Genomic DNA, 19,907 nt, shown 5'->3' with positions numbered 1-19,907 from the left:
TCCAGACAATAGTGGCACACATTCCAGTCTCACTGCAAGCAGTGCATAGTGAGTTTCCTTGCGCTATACGGCATTTTTGTGGACACCAGCATGTCGCATGTGGAGGGTGTGGGGGTTTATTAGTGGTGCTAGGGGCAATCATTTCCTGGAGCAAGATGTGTGATGAATGCACTATTCCACTGCAGGTGAGAGTTGGTAGATACGAGGCTGGGATTGATCAAAGATGGCCAGTAATTGGCAAGGATGCTCGCTGCCTATCTAACCTCTATGACATCCTGAGAGTTGATGATTCAAGGACCCCTATTTTCACCACCACTAATACTGTGCTATACCAGATCAGTGAGGCATAAACCTCCTTACTTCTCTGGGATGTTACAGGAGGACAAAATTGACCTGGCTTGTATAACTGAGACATGGTTGGAAGAAAATGACTTAGTGTCTCTGCCCCAACAAACTTCACCTGGTTACGCCATTCTCCATCAACCCTGCACAAGTGGCCAAGGAGGAGGGGTGGCTATTATCCTCAGTGAGTCCTTCAACTTCTGCAGACTCCCAGTACAAACTATGGCTGGCGTTGATTGTATGCTCCTTATGGCGGGAGCTAAGAATAGATTGGCCATTCTGCTTTTTCACCGGCCACCTAGTTTCTCTGTGGGCACCCTCTCTGAGTTTGCAGAGATGCCGGGGACATGGACACTAATTGTTCTGGGTGAATTCAATGTTGATCCTGAGTGTTCCTTGTCAGGGCTGGTCCAGGACTTTATAGCTTGTTTGGCTGCCCTGGGCCTCTCTCAAATTATGATGGGCCTAATACCAGAAAGAGGTCACACCTTGGACTTAATCTTTTGCACTTGGCCTTGGAGGGGAGGTCTCGTTTTGGGGGGTGGAGATTCAACTGGAAGCATTGCCTGACCACTATCTGCTCAAGGCAAGGGTGAATATGGCACTATCGCCCTGCAAAATGGAGGGACTGTTAAAATGGCCTGGCTACAAAGGCTCATGGACACTTCAGGATTCCAAAATGGTTGGGGGGATTTTAGGATCGCAAACACATGCTCTGCTGAGGCTGTGGTCGGAACTCCAAATGTGAGGCTCGTTGAAGCTGTTGACCAGATTGATCCTTGTCGACCCCTCCCATCCTTGAAGCAGAAGCTTGGTGACCTAAAGAAGGGCAGAAGATGTCTGGAAAGATACTGCTGGAAAATTTGTACTGAATCCAACAAAGCGAGCAATAGAGCCCATTGGAAGACCTATGGTATGGTGGTGATAGCAGCAAAGAAATATTCTCTGTGATCATTGCATCAGCTAGCTCACAGACATCCCAGTTGTTTAAGGTATCTTGAAATCTCTTGACTCCTATATCTGAGCCTTTATTGCCTCAGGAACAGATAATTAACTGTGTTATCTTTGCAAAAAAAAATTACTGGTAAAAATAACATGAACATGCTCTGATCTGCATGCTGCTGGTAATATAAGCCGGGCAGAAGAAATGCCTAGTACACCTTGTCCGCTTTTGGACCATTTTGTCCCAGCTGCAGTGATGGATGTTGACAGAATCCTGGGATATACCGAAGCCACCATATACACTAAAACGTTGCCCATCCTGTCTACTAAATTAATGTAAGAACTATGTTAACGAGCCCTTAATGTCCATCATAAATCAGTCACTTTAATCAGATCATCTTCCCTTGGCCGGTTAAAAAGGCAATTATCCATCCACCTCCCCCCCCCCCCGCAAAAAAAAACCCTACAGACAAATGATGTGGCCAGTTATTGCCCAGTCTCTAATCTGCCCTTCCTGGGTAAATTGATTGAGAGAACCAGCTCCAGGTTTTCTTGGATAGTTCCGGGATGGGAAATTCCTGGAGGTTTTTGAGATGGAGCTTAGGGAGGGTAGAGTTTGGGGAGGGTCCTCAGTGAGGTATAATGCCGTAGAATCCACCTCCAAAGCAGTCATTTTCTCCAGGGAGACGGATCTCTGTAGTCTGAGGATCAGTTGTAATTCTGGGAGATCTCCAGGCCCCACCTTAAAGTTGGCAACCCTAATCCTTTTCAGTCTGGTTTCAGGCCTGGCTACGAAAGAGAGATGGCCCTGATAACGTTAGTTGATGACTTCCATCTGAATGTAGACAAGCCATCATATTTCTTTGTTGCTCCTACTGGATCTTACTGCAGCTTTTGATACAGTAGGTCACGCTATCCTGTTTAGCCACTAGGAGGCAGAAGTAAATATCAAGGGAAGTGCCTTGTGTGTAAAGTGCGATCAAGTCACAGCCGACTTATGGCGACCCGGTAGTGTTTCCAAGGCAAGAGATTTTCAGAGGTGGTTTTCTGTTGCCTTCTGCTGCATAACAACCTTGGTATTCCTTGGTGGTCTCCCATTCAAGTACTAACCACCTGGTTTAAATCATTCCTCATCCTTGGACTCTGAGGGTTGTCATCGGAGACCAGCTATCTTCACTGTGGGAGCTGTCTCGTTGGGTTTCGCTGGGCGCAATCTTATATTATCTTATGTTATTCAACCTTTATGTAAAGCCTTTAGGAGAAATAATTTTTAGCTTTGGAATTGGAAATCATCAATATGCTGATGATATCTGTATCCAAATCCCCTGGCGATGCAGTATAGCTCTTGAGTAAATAGTTAGGGATTGTGGTCTACTATGTATAGTTTGTACTGCCTGTTGCTGTAATACTATGTATTTTTGCATCCTTTAATATATCATGTTAATACTTATGCTTTGCTTCAGTCCTGTTTTTAGATTTTTGATTGATTCCAGATTTCCACAATCTGAGCTTCATGGCCGAGTGTGGAATTTGCACTCAGGTCTGTGACATCCAGACTAATCTGGGATTCTAACACTTTACTATACTGGATACTGACTATTCTGTTCTTGAAGAATAGAAGAAAACTAGCTTCAGGTGTCCCAGATGCAAGATAGCAATTTCCCCAGAAAGTAACCAGTTGCTTGCCAAACCAGTCACACTGGCCTAAACTTTGGCCAGAGAGAGAAGGGTTACATTAATAATGTTTTCTGTCCCAACAGAAGGATGCTTCCGTCGGTGGTGGGGTGGGACATTTCTGCTGATTCTCCTCTTCCTGGTACAGACCCCACTTTGCCCTCTCTGCTGTTCATGAGGGTCCCCAGACTCTCAGAAACACAATTTCAGGGGACTCTGTGGGCTGTAGCAAGAGGGAGGGATGGGACAGTCCTATTCCACCAGCTCCACTCTGCTTGCTGATCTTGTAGGACGCAAGCCAATAGAATCTCTAGAATAGGGTGAGTGGTTATTTTACATTGACATTGCATAGCAACTTCCAGCCTATGTCCAGGCTGTCTAGAAATGCTCCTTCTGTTAACCTCCGGGATGGAGCCACCATAGGCCCTTGCCAATCTGGCAGCCTTGAATGTGTGGCTAATGGAAAATTGCTACAGGTGCTGCCTCACAAATCTTCTCCATGGGACAGTCTTGCACTCCCTTGAAAGCTTTTTTAAAAAAAAGGGAAGTTGGTCAATTGTATGGGACCAACACCACATTAAACTACTTTAATGGGATCAACAACACATTAAACTACATTAAATGACTTTGACATCTGGGCCTAATACTTTCTAATCTAAATTGATTGAAATATGGGCCTAAGGAAGCATACGCCAAAACAATTTCCCATAGGCTACCTGTTAACATGCTGCCTTGCCTGTAAGCTTAAATGGGTGCATAAAGTGCAGTTAAAATACACAAACATGAGTGAGTGAACCTGAATAGCCCCAGGCTAGCTCGATCTCGTCAGATCTCACAAATTAAGCAGGGTCAGTCTGGGTTAGAATTTGGATGGGTGACTTTCAAGGACTACCACGGTCAAGATGTGGAGGAAGAACGTCTCTTGCCTTGAAACCCCTATGGGGTCGCCATAAGCCAGCTGTGACTTGACTGCACACACACACACAGGTGAACTAATATTCTGTTATGTGGTTTTGATAGTTGGAATGGAACTAGAGGGAGAAATTTTCTCAGATTAGCAGGGCCCTTGTAAATGGTTACACCCTTCTAAGGCCATTAGCTTCAATGGACTTAGAAGGGTGCAACTCGGCTTTGGCTTGCAAAGTAAAGCTGTCATGTTTTCCATGAGTTGTGTTACCTTGCCTTATTTCTTGATGGGACCATGGGAAACTTTACTGTTTACAGAAGTAAGAGATTTGGGCTCCACCTTGTGGATCCCAGTGGTACATCATTTGAAAGTTACAAATTTAACTTTCAAATGCCAATTGCTCTCCTTCATTCCAACACGCACCAGGCTCGTTTTTCTACTGTCAGTTGCTTAGAGCGGCAGTTAGAAAAGAAAGTTGCCTGAAAGACAGACACATCCATCCTGATCCAGTTAAGGAGACCCATGTGCATAACAGTGACTGGATCTGGAACTGCAGAGCATAAATGAGATTCACTTCCAAAAGCACATTTATTTGAATGCAGATGCTATCTATCTACAGTGGAGCGCTTTCATCTAGATGCAAATCCCTGTTCACATTCTGGATGGTGATGCACATTCAAATGAGCCTCCCACTGAATGCGTTTACACCTGTGGTTCTTGATTTAGCAAGTGATGTACGCAAAAGCCTGCTAATAATACATGTGGATCTCCCTAGCTAGGGTTGGCAACTCTGTAGCTTGGGAAGTTCCTAGAGGAAGACTCCACCACTAGTGAGACCGAATCTCCAGCCTCACAATATATTTGTGCGCTTTTAACAACCTAAAAAAAAAGATGTTCATAAGAATGTAAGAAAAGCCATGCTGGATCAGACCAAAGCCCATCAAGTCCAGCAGTCTGTTCACACAGTGGCCAACCAGGTGCCTCTAGGAAGCCCCCAAACAAGACGACTGCAGCACCACCTGTGTTCCAAAGCACCTAATATAACTGGCATGCTCCTCTGATCCTGGAAAGAACAGGTATGCATCATGACTAGTATCCACGAATAGCCCTCTCCTCCATGAACATATCCACTCCCCTCTTAAAGCTTTCCAAGTTGGAAGCCATCACCACATCCTGGGACAGGGAGTCCCACAATTTAACTATGCATTGCGTGAAGAAATACTTCCTGTTATCTGTTTTGAATCTCTCACCCTCCAGCTTCAGCAGATGCCCCCGCGTTCTAGTATTATGGGAGAGGGAGAAAAGCTTCTCCCTGTCCACTCTCTCCAAACCATGCATAATTTCACAGACCTCTATCACGTCTCCCCTTAGCCGCCTTCTTACCAAGCTAAACAGTAGCATAAGGGTAGGATCACAGCCACTGCCTCTAAATATGCATAGAGATCTGAAGGGCTAAAACTGGAACAATGGTCTCGCTCGGAATAACACTCCTCCCTTCGGGAACCACCAATCACAATAGGAGAGCACCAGAGACCGGCAGCATGTGGAATGTATACCGTGGTCTTCAATACAATATTCTGGCGTTTAAGTAACTTTGGGTGGAAGCTCTATTTTAAAGCTAATGAAAAGTGTTCCTTAACTCTAATGGGATTTTAAAAGTAGACAAACGAAAGGTTTTGTAGTACCTTAAAAACGTATTGTGACATATACTTGAATGATTAATGTGATTTTTATATATATATATACATATATATATGGAATCTCAAATATTGTTCAGCCTTATATTCTGGTTATTTTAAGAAACATAATTAATCATTATTGATGAATAGGGTTGCCAGGTCCCTCTTCGCCACCAGCAGGAGGTTTTTGGGGTGGGGCCTGAGGAGGGAGGGGTTTGGGGAGGGGAGGGACTTCAATGCCATAGAGTCCAATGGCCAAAGCAGCCATTTTCTCCAGGCGAACTGATCTCTATCGGCTGGAGATCAGTTATAATAGCAGGACATCTTCAGCCAGTACCTGGAGGTTAACCAACAGAAAACAAGGCTCTGTGCTGTATAGTAATGTTAGGAAACAAAACCAGCACACAAATTTCAATGCAATACAATTAAATTAAAGTGCAAGGTGACAAGTGAATATTTAACTCTAAGGTAACAACAAACAATACATATACAATATATACACAAATGTACAAATATACGAAATGAACTGATGGTTTCTTCTTTCCAAGGTAAGTTCCCTTTAAATTATTTTAAATCATTTTGTATTGCAGGGTTGTTCATATGAGAGGTAGACAATGTTACCTTAGAGTTAAGTATTCACTTGTCACCTTGCAGTTTAATATAATTGTATTGCATTGAAATTTGTGTGCTGGTTTTGTTTCCTGACAGTGCCTGGAGGTTGGCAACCCTACCGGCAGCTGAACCCCCCCCCCCCCGCTCCACCCATCCCGCGAACCACCCGCTTCTCTCCGAGGCGGCAAGCCTACAAAGCGCACGCGCAGAAGGGACACGCGCCTACTTCCCCGAGACCCCTCCCACCGGAAGTGTTGCTCCCTCCCACCGGAAGCGGTGACGGAGTTCCCTTGCCCTTCCTTTCCCTGGAGGCGCGCCTACTTCCCCGAGATCCCTCCCACCGGAAGTACTGCTCCCTCCCACCGGAAGCGGTGACGGAGTTCCCTTGCCCTTCCTTTCCCTGGAGGCGCGCCTACTTCCCCGAGATCCCTCCCACCGGAAGTACTGCTCCCTCCCACCGGAAGCGGTGACGGAGTTCCATTGCCCTTCCTTTCCCTGGAGGCGGAAGTAGATCCTTTCGCACGGAGTGGACCCTTTTGAATAGATTTCTTTTTGTCGCGCCTCTTCCCTCCCCCCCCGCTCCGGCTCAGTCCCGGGATCTCGGCGTCGGAGGGCTCGTGGGGAGGGCTGAGTCCTTTCCGCGTGTCAAGGGCCCTTTGGTTGGTGCAGTGGCGGAGCAGCAGCAGCCGTTGCTGTCTCTGGACAGAAGGTGATAAAGGCCGCTCGCCTCGGAAATCCCTGATGGAGAATGGGGATGGTACGCTGACAGGGGGCTAGGTGGGCGGGGGGGGGGAGATGATGATTTGGTAACCTGGTATTGAGGCTCAGCTTATCTCAGTCCAGCGTAGCAAGAGAGTAAACAAACGCCTGCATGAAATCAGGGGGCGCCCGTCCTTAGACCGCTTCTCACACCAGGGAAGGGGAAGGACGAGAGCTTTATTTAGAAGGAGCTTCCTGATTAAATACAAAGTTGTACTCCTATAGACAGACAAAGTTGTACTCATATAGACAGACAGTCATGCTAGGAAAAGTGGAGGGCAGCAGGAAAAGAGGAAGACCCAACAAGAGATGGACTGACTCAATAAAGGAAGCCACAGCCCTCAGTTTGCAAGATCTGAACAAGGCTGTCAAAGATAGGACATTTTGGAGGACTTTCGTTCATAGGGTCGCCATGAGTCTGAAGCGACTTGACAGCACTTAACACACACACACACACTCATATAGAGGTCAAGGTCCCCTGTGCAAGCACCAGGTCATTCCTGACCCATGGGGTGGCATCACATCCCGATGTTCCCAAGGCAGACTTTGGGTGAAAACACACGGTCGCTTTATCCTCCTTTAATCCCTGCTTTAGCCAGGATCAAACGCACATTAGGCGAAACGCATTCGATCCAAGCTGAATCCTGGCTGAAACGGATGAAAGGAGGATAAAGCGACCATGCGTTTTTGGCAGTGCCTTCCCCAGTCATCTTCCCTTTACCCCCCCCCCCCAGCAAGCTGGGTACTCATATAGCTTAGCGTAAATGTTGCAAGTACAAACCACTATGGCACTTGGACTGACGTGTGTTCATTGAAAGAATTGTTAACTGATAGGTCACATGATGTAGCAAGCAACTGACCGCTGTTCCATAATATCGAACCTGCAATGTGTTTGTAGACAGTCGTGTTTATTTAGTAAGTCATTTATACTCCTCTCTTCCATCCTAAGGGATCCCTTTAAGAAGTTCTTTTTAAAGCTATCAAGAGGGGGGAAAGTATGAAACTGTTGGAATCAAAATAAATAAGTGAACCAAATGTTGGAAGCCAGCTGGTAAACAATATTCCACTTTAACCAAAGACCTGGTTACAGGAGTTGAAAATTGCTAGAAAATAAATAGTGTCCCTGTTTTGTTCACCATAGCAAGTATCAATGTACATCTGTAAGTGTTGTGTTATTGGCTTTTAAGATGAACAGAGCAGGTGTCTCTGGATTTTGGACAGCCTTGGGCAGATCTCTCTCAGGGAGCCATCTGAACCTAGGAGAATTGGGGCATGCAAACACAATTCTTTGACACACTGCCTCTGACTTGCCTAAGTCCCCCAAATTTGCTGGTTTTAATGCTGTTTATAGCTGTATATTTTATTGCTGTATATCTATAGACTAATTTTTAATTGTTTTAATGAGGGTGTTAGCCGCTCTGAGCCTGGCTTGGCTAAGAAAAGATGGCCTATAAATCCAATAAACCAAATCAAGTTGGTGCTAGGCTCTAGACTGGTCTTGGGACCCTGATAAATACCAACCTCACATTTATTCTAAAAATAAGCATCGTTCCAGATCTACAATGGGTAGTAAATAGATGCCCATGGATCTGTAGTCCTCTCGCATCTGCCATGTGTTGTGATGTTGTGTGAGTCTGGTGATTGGGCTGGTTCCAGCATACTTTTAGCTATCGTTTTGTTTGTGTGTGTGGGGGAGGGTAATCTTTAATATGCACATATGGTTTTCATTTGATAAAAGCTGTGAAAGTGCTGGGAACCACAGTGACTTTATCAGTGGTGATATTTTGTTCTTGCTACATGTAAATAGTCTTTGTCAAATATCAAGAAGACGATACAGAAAATACTATTTGCAAAAATAAATGAAAAATGTTCCTTGAAGGATTTTGGGGCAGGAAAAAAGATATTGAATGAACTGTAGATTCAAGTTTAGAATTGCTTTGTTACTGTATGATGCTCTGTGTTTTTTTCAACAGCACCTGAATGAATGAACGTGCCTCAAGTCTTCCAACGGCAGCTTAAACTCTCTTACACCAATTAGTGGGAGGAGCCATGAGTGGCTCTAAACCTGACATTTTGTGGGCTCCACATCATGTTAATAGATTTGTTGTTTGTGACTCTGAGCTGAGCCTCTACCACATCGAATCCGCTGTAAGTTCTGAACTCAAAGCAGGATCACTGCGTTTATCAGAAGAAACAACCGCCACTCTGTTGTCCATTAATTCTGACACCCCGTATATGAAATGTGTGGCTTGGTACCCCAAATACGATCCCGAATGTCTCCTGGCAGTTGGGCAGGCCAATGGCCGAGTTGTCCTTACTAGTCTTGGCCAAGATCACAATTCAAAGTCCAAGGAATTGATAGGAAAAGAATTTGTTCCAAAGCATGCACGGCAGTGCAACACCTTAGCATGGAATCCACTGGACGGCTATTGGCTTGCTGCTGGCCTGGATAAACATCGAGCTGATTTCTCAGTACTAATTTGGGACATCAGTAGCAAATACACTCCAGAAATTCCAGTTGCGACTGAAAAGGTCAGGCTTTCCTCTGGAGACACTGAAGGAGGGCTGGTTGTGACAAAGCCGCTTTACGAATTGGGGCAGAACGATGCTTGCCTTTCTCTTTGTTGGCTTCCACGGGACCAAAAGCTTCTTTTAGCTGGAATGCATCGAAACCTGGCTATCTTTGACCTTAGGAATATAAGCCAAAAAATGTTTGTGAATACCAAGGCTGTTCAAGGAGTCAGTGTTGATCCATTTTTCCATGATCGTGTGGCTTCCTTCTATGAAGGTCAGGTTGCCATATGGGATCTTAGAAAGTTTGAAAAACCTGTTTTGACCCTAACGGAACAACCGAAACCCTTAACCAAAGTGGCATGGTGCCCTACAAGGACGGGATTGCTAGCTACTTTGACCAGAGATAGTAATATCATCAAACTCTATGACATGCAGCACACTCCCACGCCGATAGATGAAACCGAACCTACAATCATCGAGAGAAGCGTGCAACCCTGTGAACATTATATTGCTTCCTTTGCGTGGCATCCCACAAATCAAAACCGAATGGTGGTGGTAACTCCAAACAGGACCATGTCGGACTTCACTGTGTTTGAAAGGATCTCTCTTGCATGGAGTCCAGTTACCTCTTTAATGTGGGCGTGCGGGAGGCATTTGTATGAGTGCACCGAAGAGGGAAAGGCCAGTACCCTTGAGAAAGACATTGCCACCAAAATGCGTCTAAGGGCTTTATCCAGATATGGCCTTGACACAGAACAGATCTGGAGAAACCATATTCTGGCAGGAAACGATGACCCCCAGCTGAAGTCGCTCTGGTACACTCTGCATTATATCCTTTACAAATGCCATATCTTTTAAAAGCCAGCGTGGTGTAGTGGTTGTGATGTCAGACTATTGCCGGGAAGACCCAGGTTCCGATTCCCACTGGCTGGGTGACTGTGGGCAAGTTACTCTCTCTTTCTCTCAGCCTCATAGGGTCGTTGTGAGGATAAAAAGGTGGTGGGAGCGGGGGGGAGCCCTGAGAAGCCAAGAAGCGGGGGGGCCCTGAGCTTCTTGGCTGGATAAAAACTTTTTAAAATAAACAGTATGCCAGAAAGATGCTGCAATAATCCTACAGGACAACTTTTGTTAGGCAGCATTTATAGTGCAATCCTAAGGGAAGTAGTTACGGCAGGCCCGGAGAAGGCTCCCAACTGCGCTGCCTCCTGGGCGGCTTGCTGGCCAGCACAGCACGTTGAAAATGGGAATTTCCCCTAAACCCACCACTTTTGCAGGTGCATGTTCGTTCCGACAAACGGGGACACTCCCAGGGCGAAAGGGCTCAGGGAGGTGACTAAGGTCAACCCCACCCCCGGGAACACCTCCTTTGGCACCGGCAATTAGCAAAGAGAAGTTCACTATGAACATATTTTTATCTCCAGCAGGAATATCTCCAAGTACATATCACAGCAGCACAACATTCCCCCTCCCCCTTAAATGCTGTTACTAATGTAGCCGGTTTCCTATACCCAACAATACTTATGAAGCAGTATACAGAGGATATGGATCAGAAATTCACAGGAAACAAGGGCTCCTTAGTGTATGCGGGCATCAAATCCATTGTGAAAGCATCTATGGGTAAGTACACTCTGATTATTTAAAAAACATTTTCTCAAGCTGTGGCTCAGTTGGAGAATGCTTGCTTTGCATGCCGAAGGTCCCATGTTCAAGTCCTTGGCATTTTCATTTAAAAGGATCAGGTAGTAGTTGTGATGAGAGACATCTACCTGAGACCATGTTCAAAACTTTTTTTAAATGAGTAAAGAAGATTGATAAGAGCCCTGTGGCACAGAGTGGTAAGCTGCAGTACTGCAGTCCAAGCTCTGCTCACGACCTGAGTTCGATCCCAACGGAAGTTGGTTTCAGGTAGTCGGCTCAAGGTTGACTCAGCCTTCCATCCTTCCGAGGTCGGTAAAATGAGTACCCAGCTTGCTGGGGGTAAAGGGAAGATGACTGGGGAAGGCACTGGCAAACCACCCCGTAATCAAAGTCTGCCTAGTAAATGTTGGGGTGTGACGTCACCCCATGGGTCAGGAATGACTCGGTGCTTGCTCAGGGGACCTTTACCTAAAGGAGTTTGGCTGGCCCAGCCTACCTACAAGAATTATTGTCAGATTGAAAAATGAGTAACCCCTGTGTACCACTCTGGTCCTTGGGGGAATGCAAAATTTCCTCATTCTTTGAACACTCTGAGGTGCAGTGGTTAGGAGCAGTGGACTCTAATCTGGACAACGGTTTGATTTTCCACTCCTCCACATGAGCAGCAGACTCTAATCTGGTGAACCAGGTTGGTTTCCCCACTCCTACACATGAAGCCAGCGGGGTGACCTTGGGCTAGTCACAGTTCTTTTAGAGCCCTCTCATCCTCACCTACCTCACAAGGTGTCTGTTGTTGGGAGAAGAGAAGATGATTGGAAGCCGGTTTGATTCTCCTTAAAAGGTAGAGAAAATCGGTGTATAAAAACCAACTCTTCTTCTTTATTCGCCAAGTGTGCTTTCTGAGCCTCCCCTCTGGCCCAGAAGACACAGTGATTGGCTACCTACCATCCCAAGCCAGCATTTCAAGTCTTCTCAGAACCAGGTTCCTATACTTGGTTTTAATGCGTTTTCCGTCACACAGAATGAGTATCTTTTTAAAAAAATCAAGTGTGGCCACAACAAGAAATGCCACAACAGCTTTTAGTTGCTGGAAATCCACTTTGTGAATAGCAAACGTGTTTCCGTGCCTTATTTAAAAGGGTGCTGGTGCGCTGTATCGTATGGGTTGGACTCCCAGCAATTTGCATCAAGGGCAGGTTCCCTCTGCCAGAGGAAGGTGCCTCCACTGATGGAATGGATCTATGGGATCCAGTCATGCTATGGCTATTTCTTGCTCCAGAACTTGGTTGCTAATAGCACAAAAAGTAAGAGGCATTTTGTGAATACTGTGAAGAAAAACAATTGGGCGATACGTGCGTTTTACAGAACATTGTAGCTCTTCCTGGGGTTTTTTTGTAGGCTAAATGTTTACATTGTTCTGTGTGTACAAACAATTCTTTAGGAACGACAGAAAACCTCAGGCATAGTCGGAGCGGGTCTGACCGACAGGCAGATATTATTCAGTATCTAAGCGAGGAGAGATTGCTGGCTTTGCAGCTTTGCGGCTGGATCAAGAAGGGCACGGATGTCGACGTGGAGCCTTTCCTAAACAGCATGGAACAAGAAGGAGACTGGGAGCGAGCTGCTGCCGTGGCGCTCTTCAACTTGGACATACGACGAGCAATACAGATACTGAACAAAGGAGCTTCTTCAGGAAAAGGTGTCTGTTTAGAGGTCTATAAAATTATGCATGGTGGGGAGAGAGTGGACAGGGAGAAGCTTTTCTCTCTCTCCTAATACTAGAACACGGGGCCATCTGCTGAAGCTGCAGGGTGAGAGATTCAAAATAGATAAAAGGAAGTGTTTCTTCACACAACGCATACTTAAATGGTGAAACTCCCTGCCCCAGGATGTGGTGATGGCTGCCACTTGGAAGGCTTTAAAAGGGGAGTGGACATGTTCATGGAGGAGAGGGCTATTCATGGCTACTAGTCAAAATGGATACTAGTCATGATGCATATCTATTCTCTCCAGGATCAGAGGAGCATGCCTCTTATATTAGGTTCTTTGGGACACAAGCAGGACAATGCAGCTGCAGTCTTCTTGTTCGTGGGCTTCCTAGAGGCACCTGGTTGGGCACTATGTGAACAGACTGCTGGACTTGATGGATCTTGGTCTGATCCAGCATGGCCTTTCTTATGTTCTTATGCTTTCTGATTGGGTTTTATCTGTGGGTGTACATACATCAGACGTTGACAATTTTTCTTGTGCTGTAGGAGCCTACCCAGAACTTTAGGGGCCAGACTAATTTTTTCAGCCTCTCGGGGCTTTGTGTTTTAATAGCCATCTTTTCTCATCTGTTTCTGTTTGTGCAGGCGATCTCAATCTCAACGTCGTGGCCATGGCATTATCAGGCTACACAGATGAAAAGAACTCCCTGTGGAGAGAGATGTGCAGCACTCTGCGGTTGCAGCTCAACAACCCTTACCTGTGTGCCATGTTTGCATTTCTGACGAGCGAGTCGGGTTCCTACGACGGGGTTTTGGTAAGTCCTGCCACGGAACCCGTATATATGGTAATGTGGGAACTCTTGGATATAGAATGGGGAACTTGACCCGCTGTGGTTAGTGCATTAAAAAACTGGGTCCTGGGCACCAGCTCGACATCCTAAGCATTGTTCAGGAAACAGCAGGTGGGGTTCAATCCCCCCTCCACACTCACACACCCCTTCTCTTCTGGAAGGCACTTCTGCTCAGGCAAGCAACGGTTCTGAAATTTCCACACATTTACACCACCAGCCCCATTGTACACAAATCAACTCCCATGAACACATGAAGCTGCGTTATACTGAATCAGACCTTTGGTCCATCAAAGTCAGTATTGTCTACTCAGACCACCAGCGGCTCTCCAGGGTCTCAGGCAGAGGTCTTTCACATCACCTACTTGCCTAGTCCCTTTAACTGGAGATGCCAGGGATTGAACCTGGGACCTTCTGCATGCCAAGCAGATGCTCTACCACTGAGCCACATCCCCTCCCCTAAATTGTAGATTCCCAGGCTGCATCTTGCTCTATTCCTGAGGGTTCCTTGACCTTCAGGAAAACTTTGGGAAGTAGGGGAGGGAAGTGGGAGGCTGCAACAGGAGGGGAAGGTAGGAAACGAGAAGTTTCACAGGTGGAACTCCACTCATGGTTCATAGGATCCAACCTTGTGTATTACAGAAAACAAATACAATGATATAATTGGCTGTGGTCCCTAGTTAATGGAGCTTCCTTTTGATATATGCAGGGGCTTGTGTAATTTAACAGGATTTGGGGATGGAGTTTTTGTTACCCTTCTATTCCACTAACGAGCTCAGGGGAGTAGGCATCATTCTCCCCTCCTCCATATTATCCTGACAACAACCCTGTGAGAGAGACTAGGCTGAGAGAGACTGACTGGTGCAAGGTCACCCAGCAAACTTTAATGGTAGAGTGGGAATTTGAACCTGGGTCTCCCTGATCCTTGTCCAATGCTATGACCGCTACACAACACTGGCTCTCTCTTAAGAAGCGACAACTGTTGTTTGGCTAATGTTAGTGTATTTTGTATTCTTTCAGTATGAAAGCAGTGTAGCTGTACGAGACAGAGTGGCATTTGCTTGTAAATTCCTCACTGACACTCAGGTAACATCCTCAGATTTTCTGTTGTTTTATCTCCTTTAGATTATTTCCAGAAAACAATGGTATGAAAATCACAAACCTCTGTGTCTGTCCTTCTCTTGGGATGGGGAGGAAAGAGGGATTTGACATTGTCCCAAAGTTGTGGGTACCACCCCCCCTTTCCAAAATCAAATGTTCACCAAGGGCTCACTTTGCTATTTTCATGGCCTTTTGCACAAGTCTATAAACAGGCACTCACTTTGTGGCAAGAGATAACTGCTTCTCAGTAACTGAGTGGGGAACCCACTCTGTTTTGATCCTGTTGGCACCCATAGCTGACAGGCTAGTAAAGAAGCATCTTTGTGGACCTTTTTGCACAGTGGCCTTTACAGCATCATGTAGGATCTGACGCTAATATGTTTCCTGCTGGAAATATGTTGTGATGGATAATCTTTCTTTTTTATCTTTCCTGTAAAATACTGATTACGTGATGTTGAAATCCGAGGCTCTGGATGCTGGAATGGAGCTGTCCTGCTTAGCTGCTCCATATTTACATCTGCGGAGGGGGATTCCCATTTTTGATCATTTTGTTTTTGTAGTTGAATAGATTCCTTGAAAAGCTAACGAGTGAAATGAAAGAAGCTGGGAACCTGGAAGGAATACTCCTGACAGGACTAACAAAGGATGGGGTGGATTTAATGGAAAGTTATGTCGACAGAACGGGAGACGTTCAGACGGCAAGCTATTGTATGTTACAGGTTTGTATTTTTCTCTGAATAAATCCAGATCACAACTTTTGTAACAATTCCATGCTCGTTTTTATTAGTCACTGCTACACACTTTGCCCAGATTTATACTACCTTAGTCTGATTGCCGTGCTTGGTTAGATGGGTTGGTTTTCTTGACAGGATACTGGTTGTCTTGTCTTTGTCCCTTTCCAAATGTTTTGAAATGGGCCTTTCCTTTATAATGCCTGCGGCCAAGTCAGAAAATAATTGTGGAGCACGAAATACAAGCAGAACCCTGCTCCTTGGAAAGTTAACCCCACTTCTTATTTTGTTCTGTCAGCAAAAGTGGCAAAATTCTTCCAGTACCGTCATAAGCATGTTTGCTCAGAAGTAAATCCCATTGGGGTCAATGAGAATTGCTCCCTAGTAAGCTCGCTTTGAATTGTAGCCTTAACCTGCCCTTTCATCACAACCCTGCTAATGAGCATTCGTATGGCCCATTTGCGTATACTTGCTTCACTGATGTATGCCTGTTTTCAGGGTTCTCCCTCTGATGTGCTTAAAGATGAGCGGGTTCAATATTGGATTGAAAACTACAGGAATCTCTTGGATGCATGGAGGTTTTGGCACAAACGAGCAGAATTTGACATCCACAGGAGTAAGCTGGATCCCAGCTCAAAACCTTTAGCCCAGGTAAACATAACTCTGATGGTCCTGAATCAGTCCGACTAACACACATAAAATGGTATACGGACATACCTCGTTTTATTGCACCTCGCAGATACTGTGTTTTTGAGCAAATCGGTACCATTGAGCAAATCGGTCTCTGTGTCACATTTTGGTAATTCTCACAATATTTCAAACTTTTTCCTTCTTGTTACAATTACATTGTTTTTTTAGACATAATGCTATTGCACACATAATAGACTACAGTATAGTGTAGACATAACATTTATATGCACTGGGAAACCAAAAAATTTGTGCAACTCACCTTTTTGCGATATCCACTTTATCCCGGTGGAAGTCGGTTTCAGGTAGCCGGCTCAAGAATGACTCAGCCTTCCATCCTTCCGAGGTTGGTCAAATGAGTACCCAGCTTGCTGGGGGTAAAGGGAAGATGACTGGGGAAGGCACTGGCAAACCACCCTGCAAACAAAGTCTGCCTTGGAAACGTCGGGATGTGATGTCACCCCATGGGTCAGGAATGACCCGGTGTTTGCACAGGGGACCTTTACCTTTTCATATAGTTCTATTATGTTTGGATCTGATATCACTACTGCCTAAGATGAACTGTGAGCTTTCCATTCGAATGCTATGGTCCTTTTCAAACAAGTATTGTCCATTACACCAACTTCTAGATGGCAAAATGATCAGTGTTGGGGGGGTGGGGAGCAGCTGCGTTCTTCCTGTTCTTCTTTCAGCTGTCTGAAAATAATCATCTCCTGTAGGGTCTGATATGTTATAATTGACACAAGAAACCTACTTGAAATTTACATCAATGTTATTTCCTAGAGGCTCATTCCTCCTTCTGGGATTTATTGTGCTAGCTCATCAACACAGCTGCAGATAGTAAGCTGGGGTTTATTTACTGAAATTTCCTGTCCCTTCTGTATATTTTCTTCTGTCTGCAAAGGTGTTTGTCAGCTGCAATTTTTGTGGAAAATCCATCTCCTACAGCTGCTCAGCCATTCCACATCAGGGTCGAGGTTTCAGTCAGTATGGGGTCAGTGGATCCCCAACGAAATCCAAGGTCACAAGTTGTCCTGGTTGCCGCAAGCCCCTCCCTCGCTGTGCACTTTGTCTAATAAATATGGGAACTCCAGTTTCCAGCTGCCCAGGTATGGCTCCAGTTTTGATAAGTTTCTGTGTTCATTCATAGGACTGTAGCATTGATGTACATGCATTTGCTTTTTTAAAAGAACTACTAGAATGGGAACCTTTTAGGATCAACTACTTATTAACATTGCTATTAGCTTTGATCTACATTTTATCAACCCTTGTTCTGTGGTTTTGATATAGACTCTCTTAAGGTACTATATAGACTCTCTTTAGATACTTTGACCTAATCTGTGTCTTCCCCTGTACCAGTTGGTATTTCCAGAGTATTATTAGATGATCACTGAACAGAATTCCTCATTTTAAGTGACATGAGTTTTGGCCATAGAGGTGGCAGGTATTTCTGAAACAAGTTAGTACATCTGTCTGAGAGTTAAGAATTCTTGACTTCTTAGGGACAATCATGAATAAATACATAGATGATCTTTGAGATCCATTGAGCTACTTTTAGGTAGGGATGTCAGCCTCCAGGTGGTACGTGGGGATCCCCAGAATTACAGCTCATCTCCAGATTACAGAAATCAGTTCCCTAAAGAAAGTGGATGCTCTGGAAGATGGACTGTACGGCATGGTGTCTCACTTAGGTCCCTGTCCTCCCCAGGCTCCATCCTCAAATCTCCAGGAGTTTCCCAACCTGAAGCTGGCACTTCTACCCCCCTTACCATCAGTGGCTGGAGGGGGACCTGGCAACCCTACTTTTAGGTGTGATGAAGGACTTCGGCATGCTGAGGGGATCATTGGCTTCCCCCCCATTTGAACAGGAAATTGTCCCACCACCATCCACTTCAAAAGCAGCTTGTCACATGGCTTGGGGAGCAACTGTTCAGTGAATGTGCCCAAATATTTCTTGGGAACATGGAACCAGTTGTGCAGTTTGGTAGATCTTTGTTATGTACAGCACTTTTTCTGCAGAAGCTGGGAAGGACCATTGACTATACAGCTTATAAAATCTGAGTGTACATACAGTGAAATAGCCCTGTGACCACACAGGAATAGATTATTTTTTAAAACTATATATATAAATGTTTTCTACATTAAAACTGTGTAACATCTGAAAGAATCCCATATACTCTTAGTAGGCAATAAGTCCCATTAAACTCTCTGGGGCAGACTTCGGAATAAACGTGCCTGGAGTTGCACTGAAATTATTTTTAGCCTGAGAAATTTGACCATCTATAGTTTGGTGCTGAGATGTTGATTATCAGGCTACTTCCCCCATCCCCAAAGTATTCCATATCAAAAACTCAGTTTCTGCTCATTTTAAATAGCCAGTGTTAATTACTGTGGAAGCAAATGATTGGCATGATTTTCCCCCCTCACACAGGAGGATCCAAGTCGGATGAAAAGGTAGATCTCAGCAAAGATAAAAAACTCGCTCAGTTCAACAACTGGTTTACTTGGTGCCACAACTGCAGGCATGGTGGTCATGCTGGGCACATGCTGAGTTGGTTCAGGTAAGGGAGCTGAATTAATGTGCCGCATAACCTTGGTCTATACGTGGTTTCTTGGATTTGTAGGCCAGCACCTCCCACCAAAAGGCTCATTCCACAATAGGCAGTAGCTCTGAGAACACACCCAAATTGTTTATCTTTGTTTTATTTTTAATGAGCATTTACATCTTAGTTTTGCTGTTCTGAACAGATAGTTTCCGATATGCGGTTGATTAAAAAAAAAAAGTTTTATAACGCTACTCTCTCTTCTTCTCCAGAGATCATACTGAATGCCCTGTCTCTGCATGTTCATGCAAATGTATGCAGCTGGACACAACAGGGAATCTCATCCCAGCAGAGATGGTCCAGCCATAAAACAGCAGAGCTTGAACAAGGACCTTCAGAACAGTTCTCTCTAACAGACGTCCTTCACAGCCAAAACACATACCTCAGAACGAGTCACTCATGACTTGCCGGTAATAGCAAAATAAATAATTCTATCGCATCAGCAATTTGATGTATGGATGGTTTTGATGTGCTTTGCATACCCAGGTATTGCTGGACTTCAGTCTTCATGTGTGTCATGTGGTCCCAGTTCAGTGGGTTGTGAAGCAATTCATTTCAGAGGCATTTGTAGAAGCTTCATTGAAATTCGAAGCGGTGTGCAGAAAGATTTTCAGCATTATGTTGTCTAGACCTTGAACCTTCCATCTGAGATGAGCCAGCATCATATTTCTGTATTTCATGAACTTTCAAAAAGACAGTGCCCAAGTCGTACTGTCGATTTCACTCAAATAATACTGCCACTTTTTTCTTAGCTGAGACACAAATACACTGCTGTTCTGTGAGACCCTTCAGGTGAATCAAAGTCTCTTAAGTCTGCATGAGTAAATAGTAAGGTTCCAGTTTCCATATAAGATGCTTCTTGGGAGCATCCACTATTTTTACATAAGTAGCATAAAGAAGTTTCAGATCAGTTGTTAGAGACAAGAATGGCGGCTGCATGATGTGTGTGTGCTGTCAAGCCAGCCAATGCTGGACAAAATAGCTAGCATTTGAAAAAGCAGGAACTGGCTACACACCTATTAACTGTACCCACCCACATTTTACATTGAGACAAAAGGGTATTCATTTGGTTTAGAAAACTGCAGTGTAAATTTAGATGAAACGGAGTTATTTCCATAAAGGTTCACATACATCATTTGCATAATACTAGATGTCACGTGC

At 44.9% G+C, this 19,907-nt stretch overlaps 1 protein-coding gene and 1 non-coding gene across 2 annotated transcripts; one reads left to right on the top strand and one right to left on the bottom strand.

The window, feature by feature from the left end:
- Positions 1–8,937: 8,937 nt before the first annotated feature.
- Positions 8,938–19,083, top strand: MIOS (meiosis regulator for oocyte development). Its single transcript, XM_056857827.1, has 10 exons — positions 8,938–10,258; positions 10,948–11,046; positions 12,509–12,766; positions 13,422–13,591; positions 14,645–14,710; positions 15,286–15,444; positions 15,955–16,107; positions 17,048–17,252; positions 18,575–18,704; positions 18,959–19,083. The coding sequence occupies exons 1-10, from the start codon at positions 8,965–8,967 to the stop codon at positions 19,053–19,055; spliced, it is 2,631 nt and encodes an 876-aa protein (XP_056713805.1). The 5' UTR covers positions 8,938–8,964; the 3' UTR covers positions 19,056–19,083.
- Positions 14,008–14,079, bottom strand: TRNAA-GGC (transfer RNA alanine (anticodon GGC)). The gene has a single exon. It is a non-coding gene; the product is annotated as a tRNA-Ala (tRNA).
- Positions 19,084–19,907: the final 824 nt, after the last annotated feature.

This window comes from Euleptes europaea, chromosome 11 (genome assembly GCF_029931775.1).
Source record: "Euleptes europaea isolate rEulEur1 chromosome 11, rEulEur1.hap1, whole genome shotgun sequence".
NCBI classification, from domain to species: Eukaryota; Metazoa; Chordata; class Lepidosauria; order Squamata; family Sphaerodactylidae; genus Euleptes; species Euleptes europaea.
This window is presented reverse-complemented; position numbering and strand designations above follow the sequence as displayed.

Excerpts from the sequence above, each read along its gene's own strand:
- MIOS (XM_056857827.1), top strand. The coding sequence starts at position 8,965 with ATGAGTGGCTCTAAACCTGACATTTTGTGGGCTCCACATCATGTTAAT. Across the intron at positions 11,047-12,508 it reads CATTGTGAAAGCATCTATGG|GAACGACAGAAAACCTCAGG; the intron begins GTAAGTACACTC and ends ACAATTCTTTAG. Across the intron at positions 16,108-17,047 it reads GCTCAAAACCTTTAGCCCAG|GTGTTTGTCAGCTGCAATTT; the intron begins GTAAACATAACT and ends CTGTCTGCAAAG.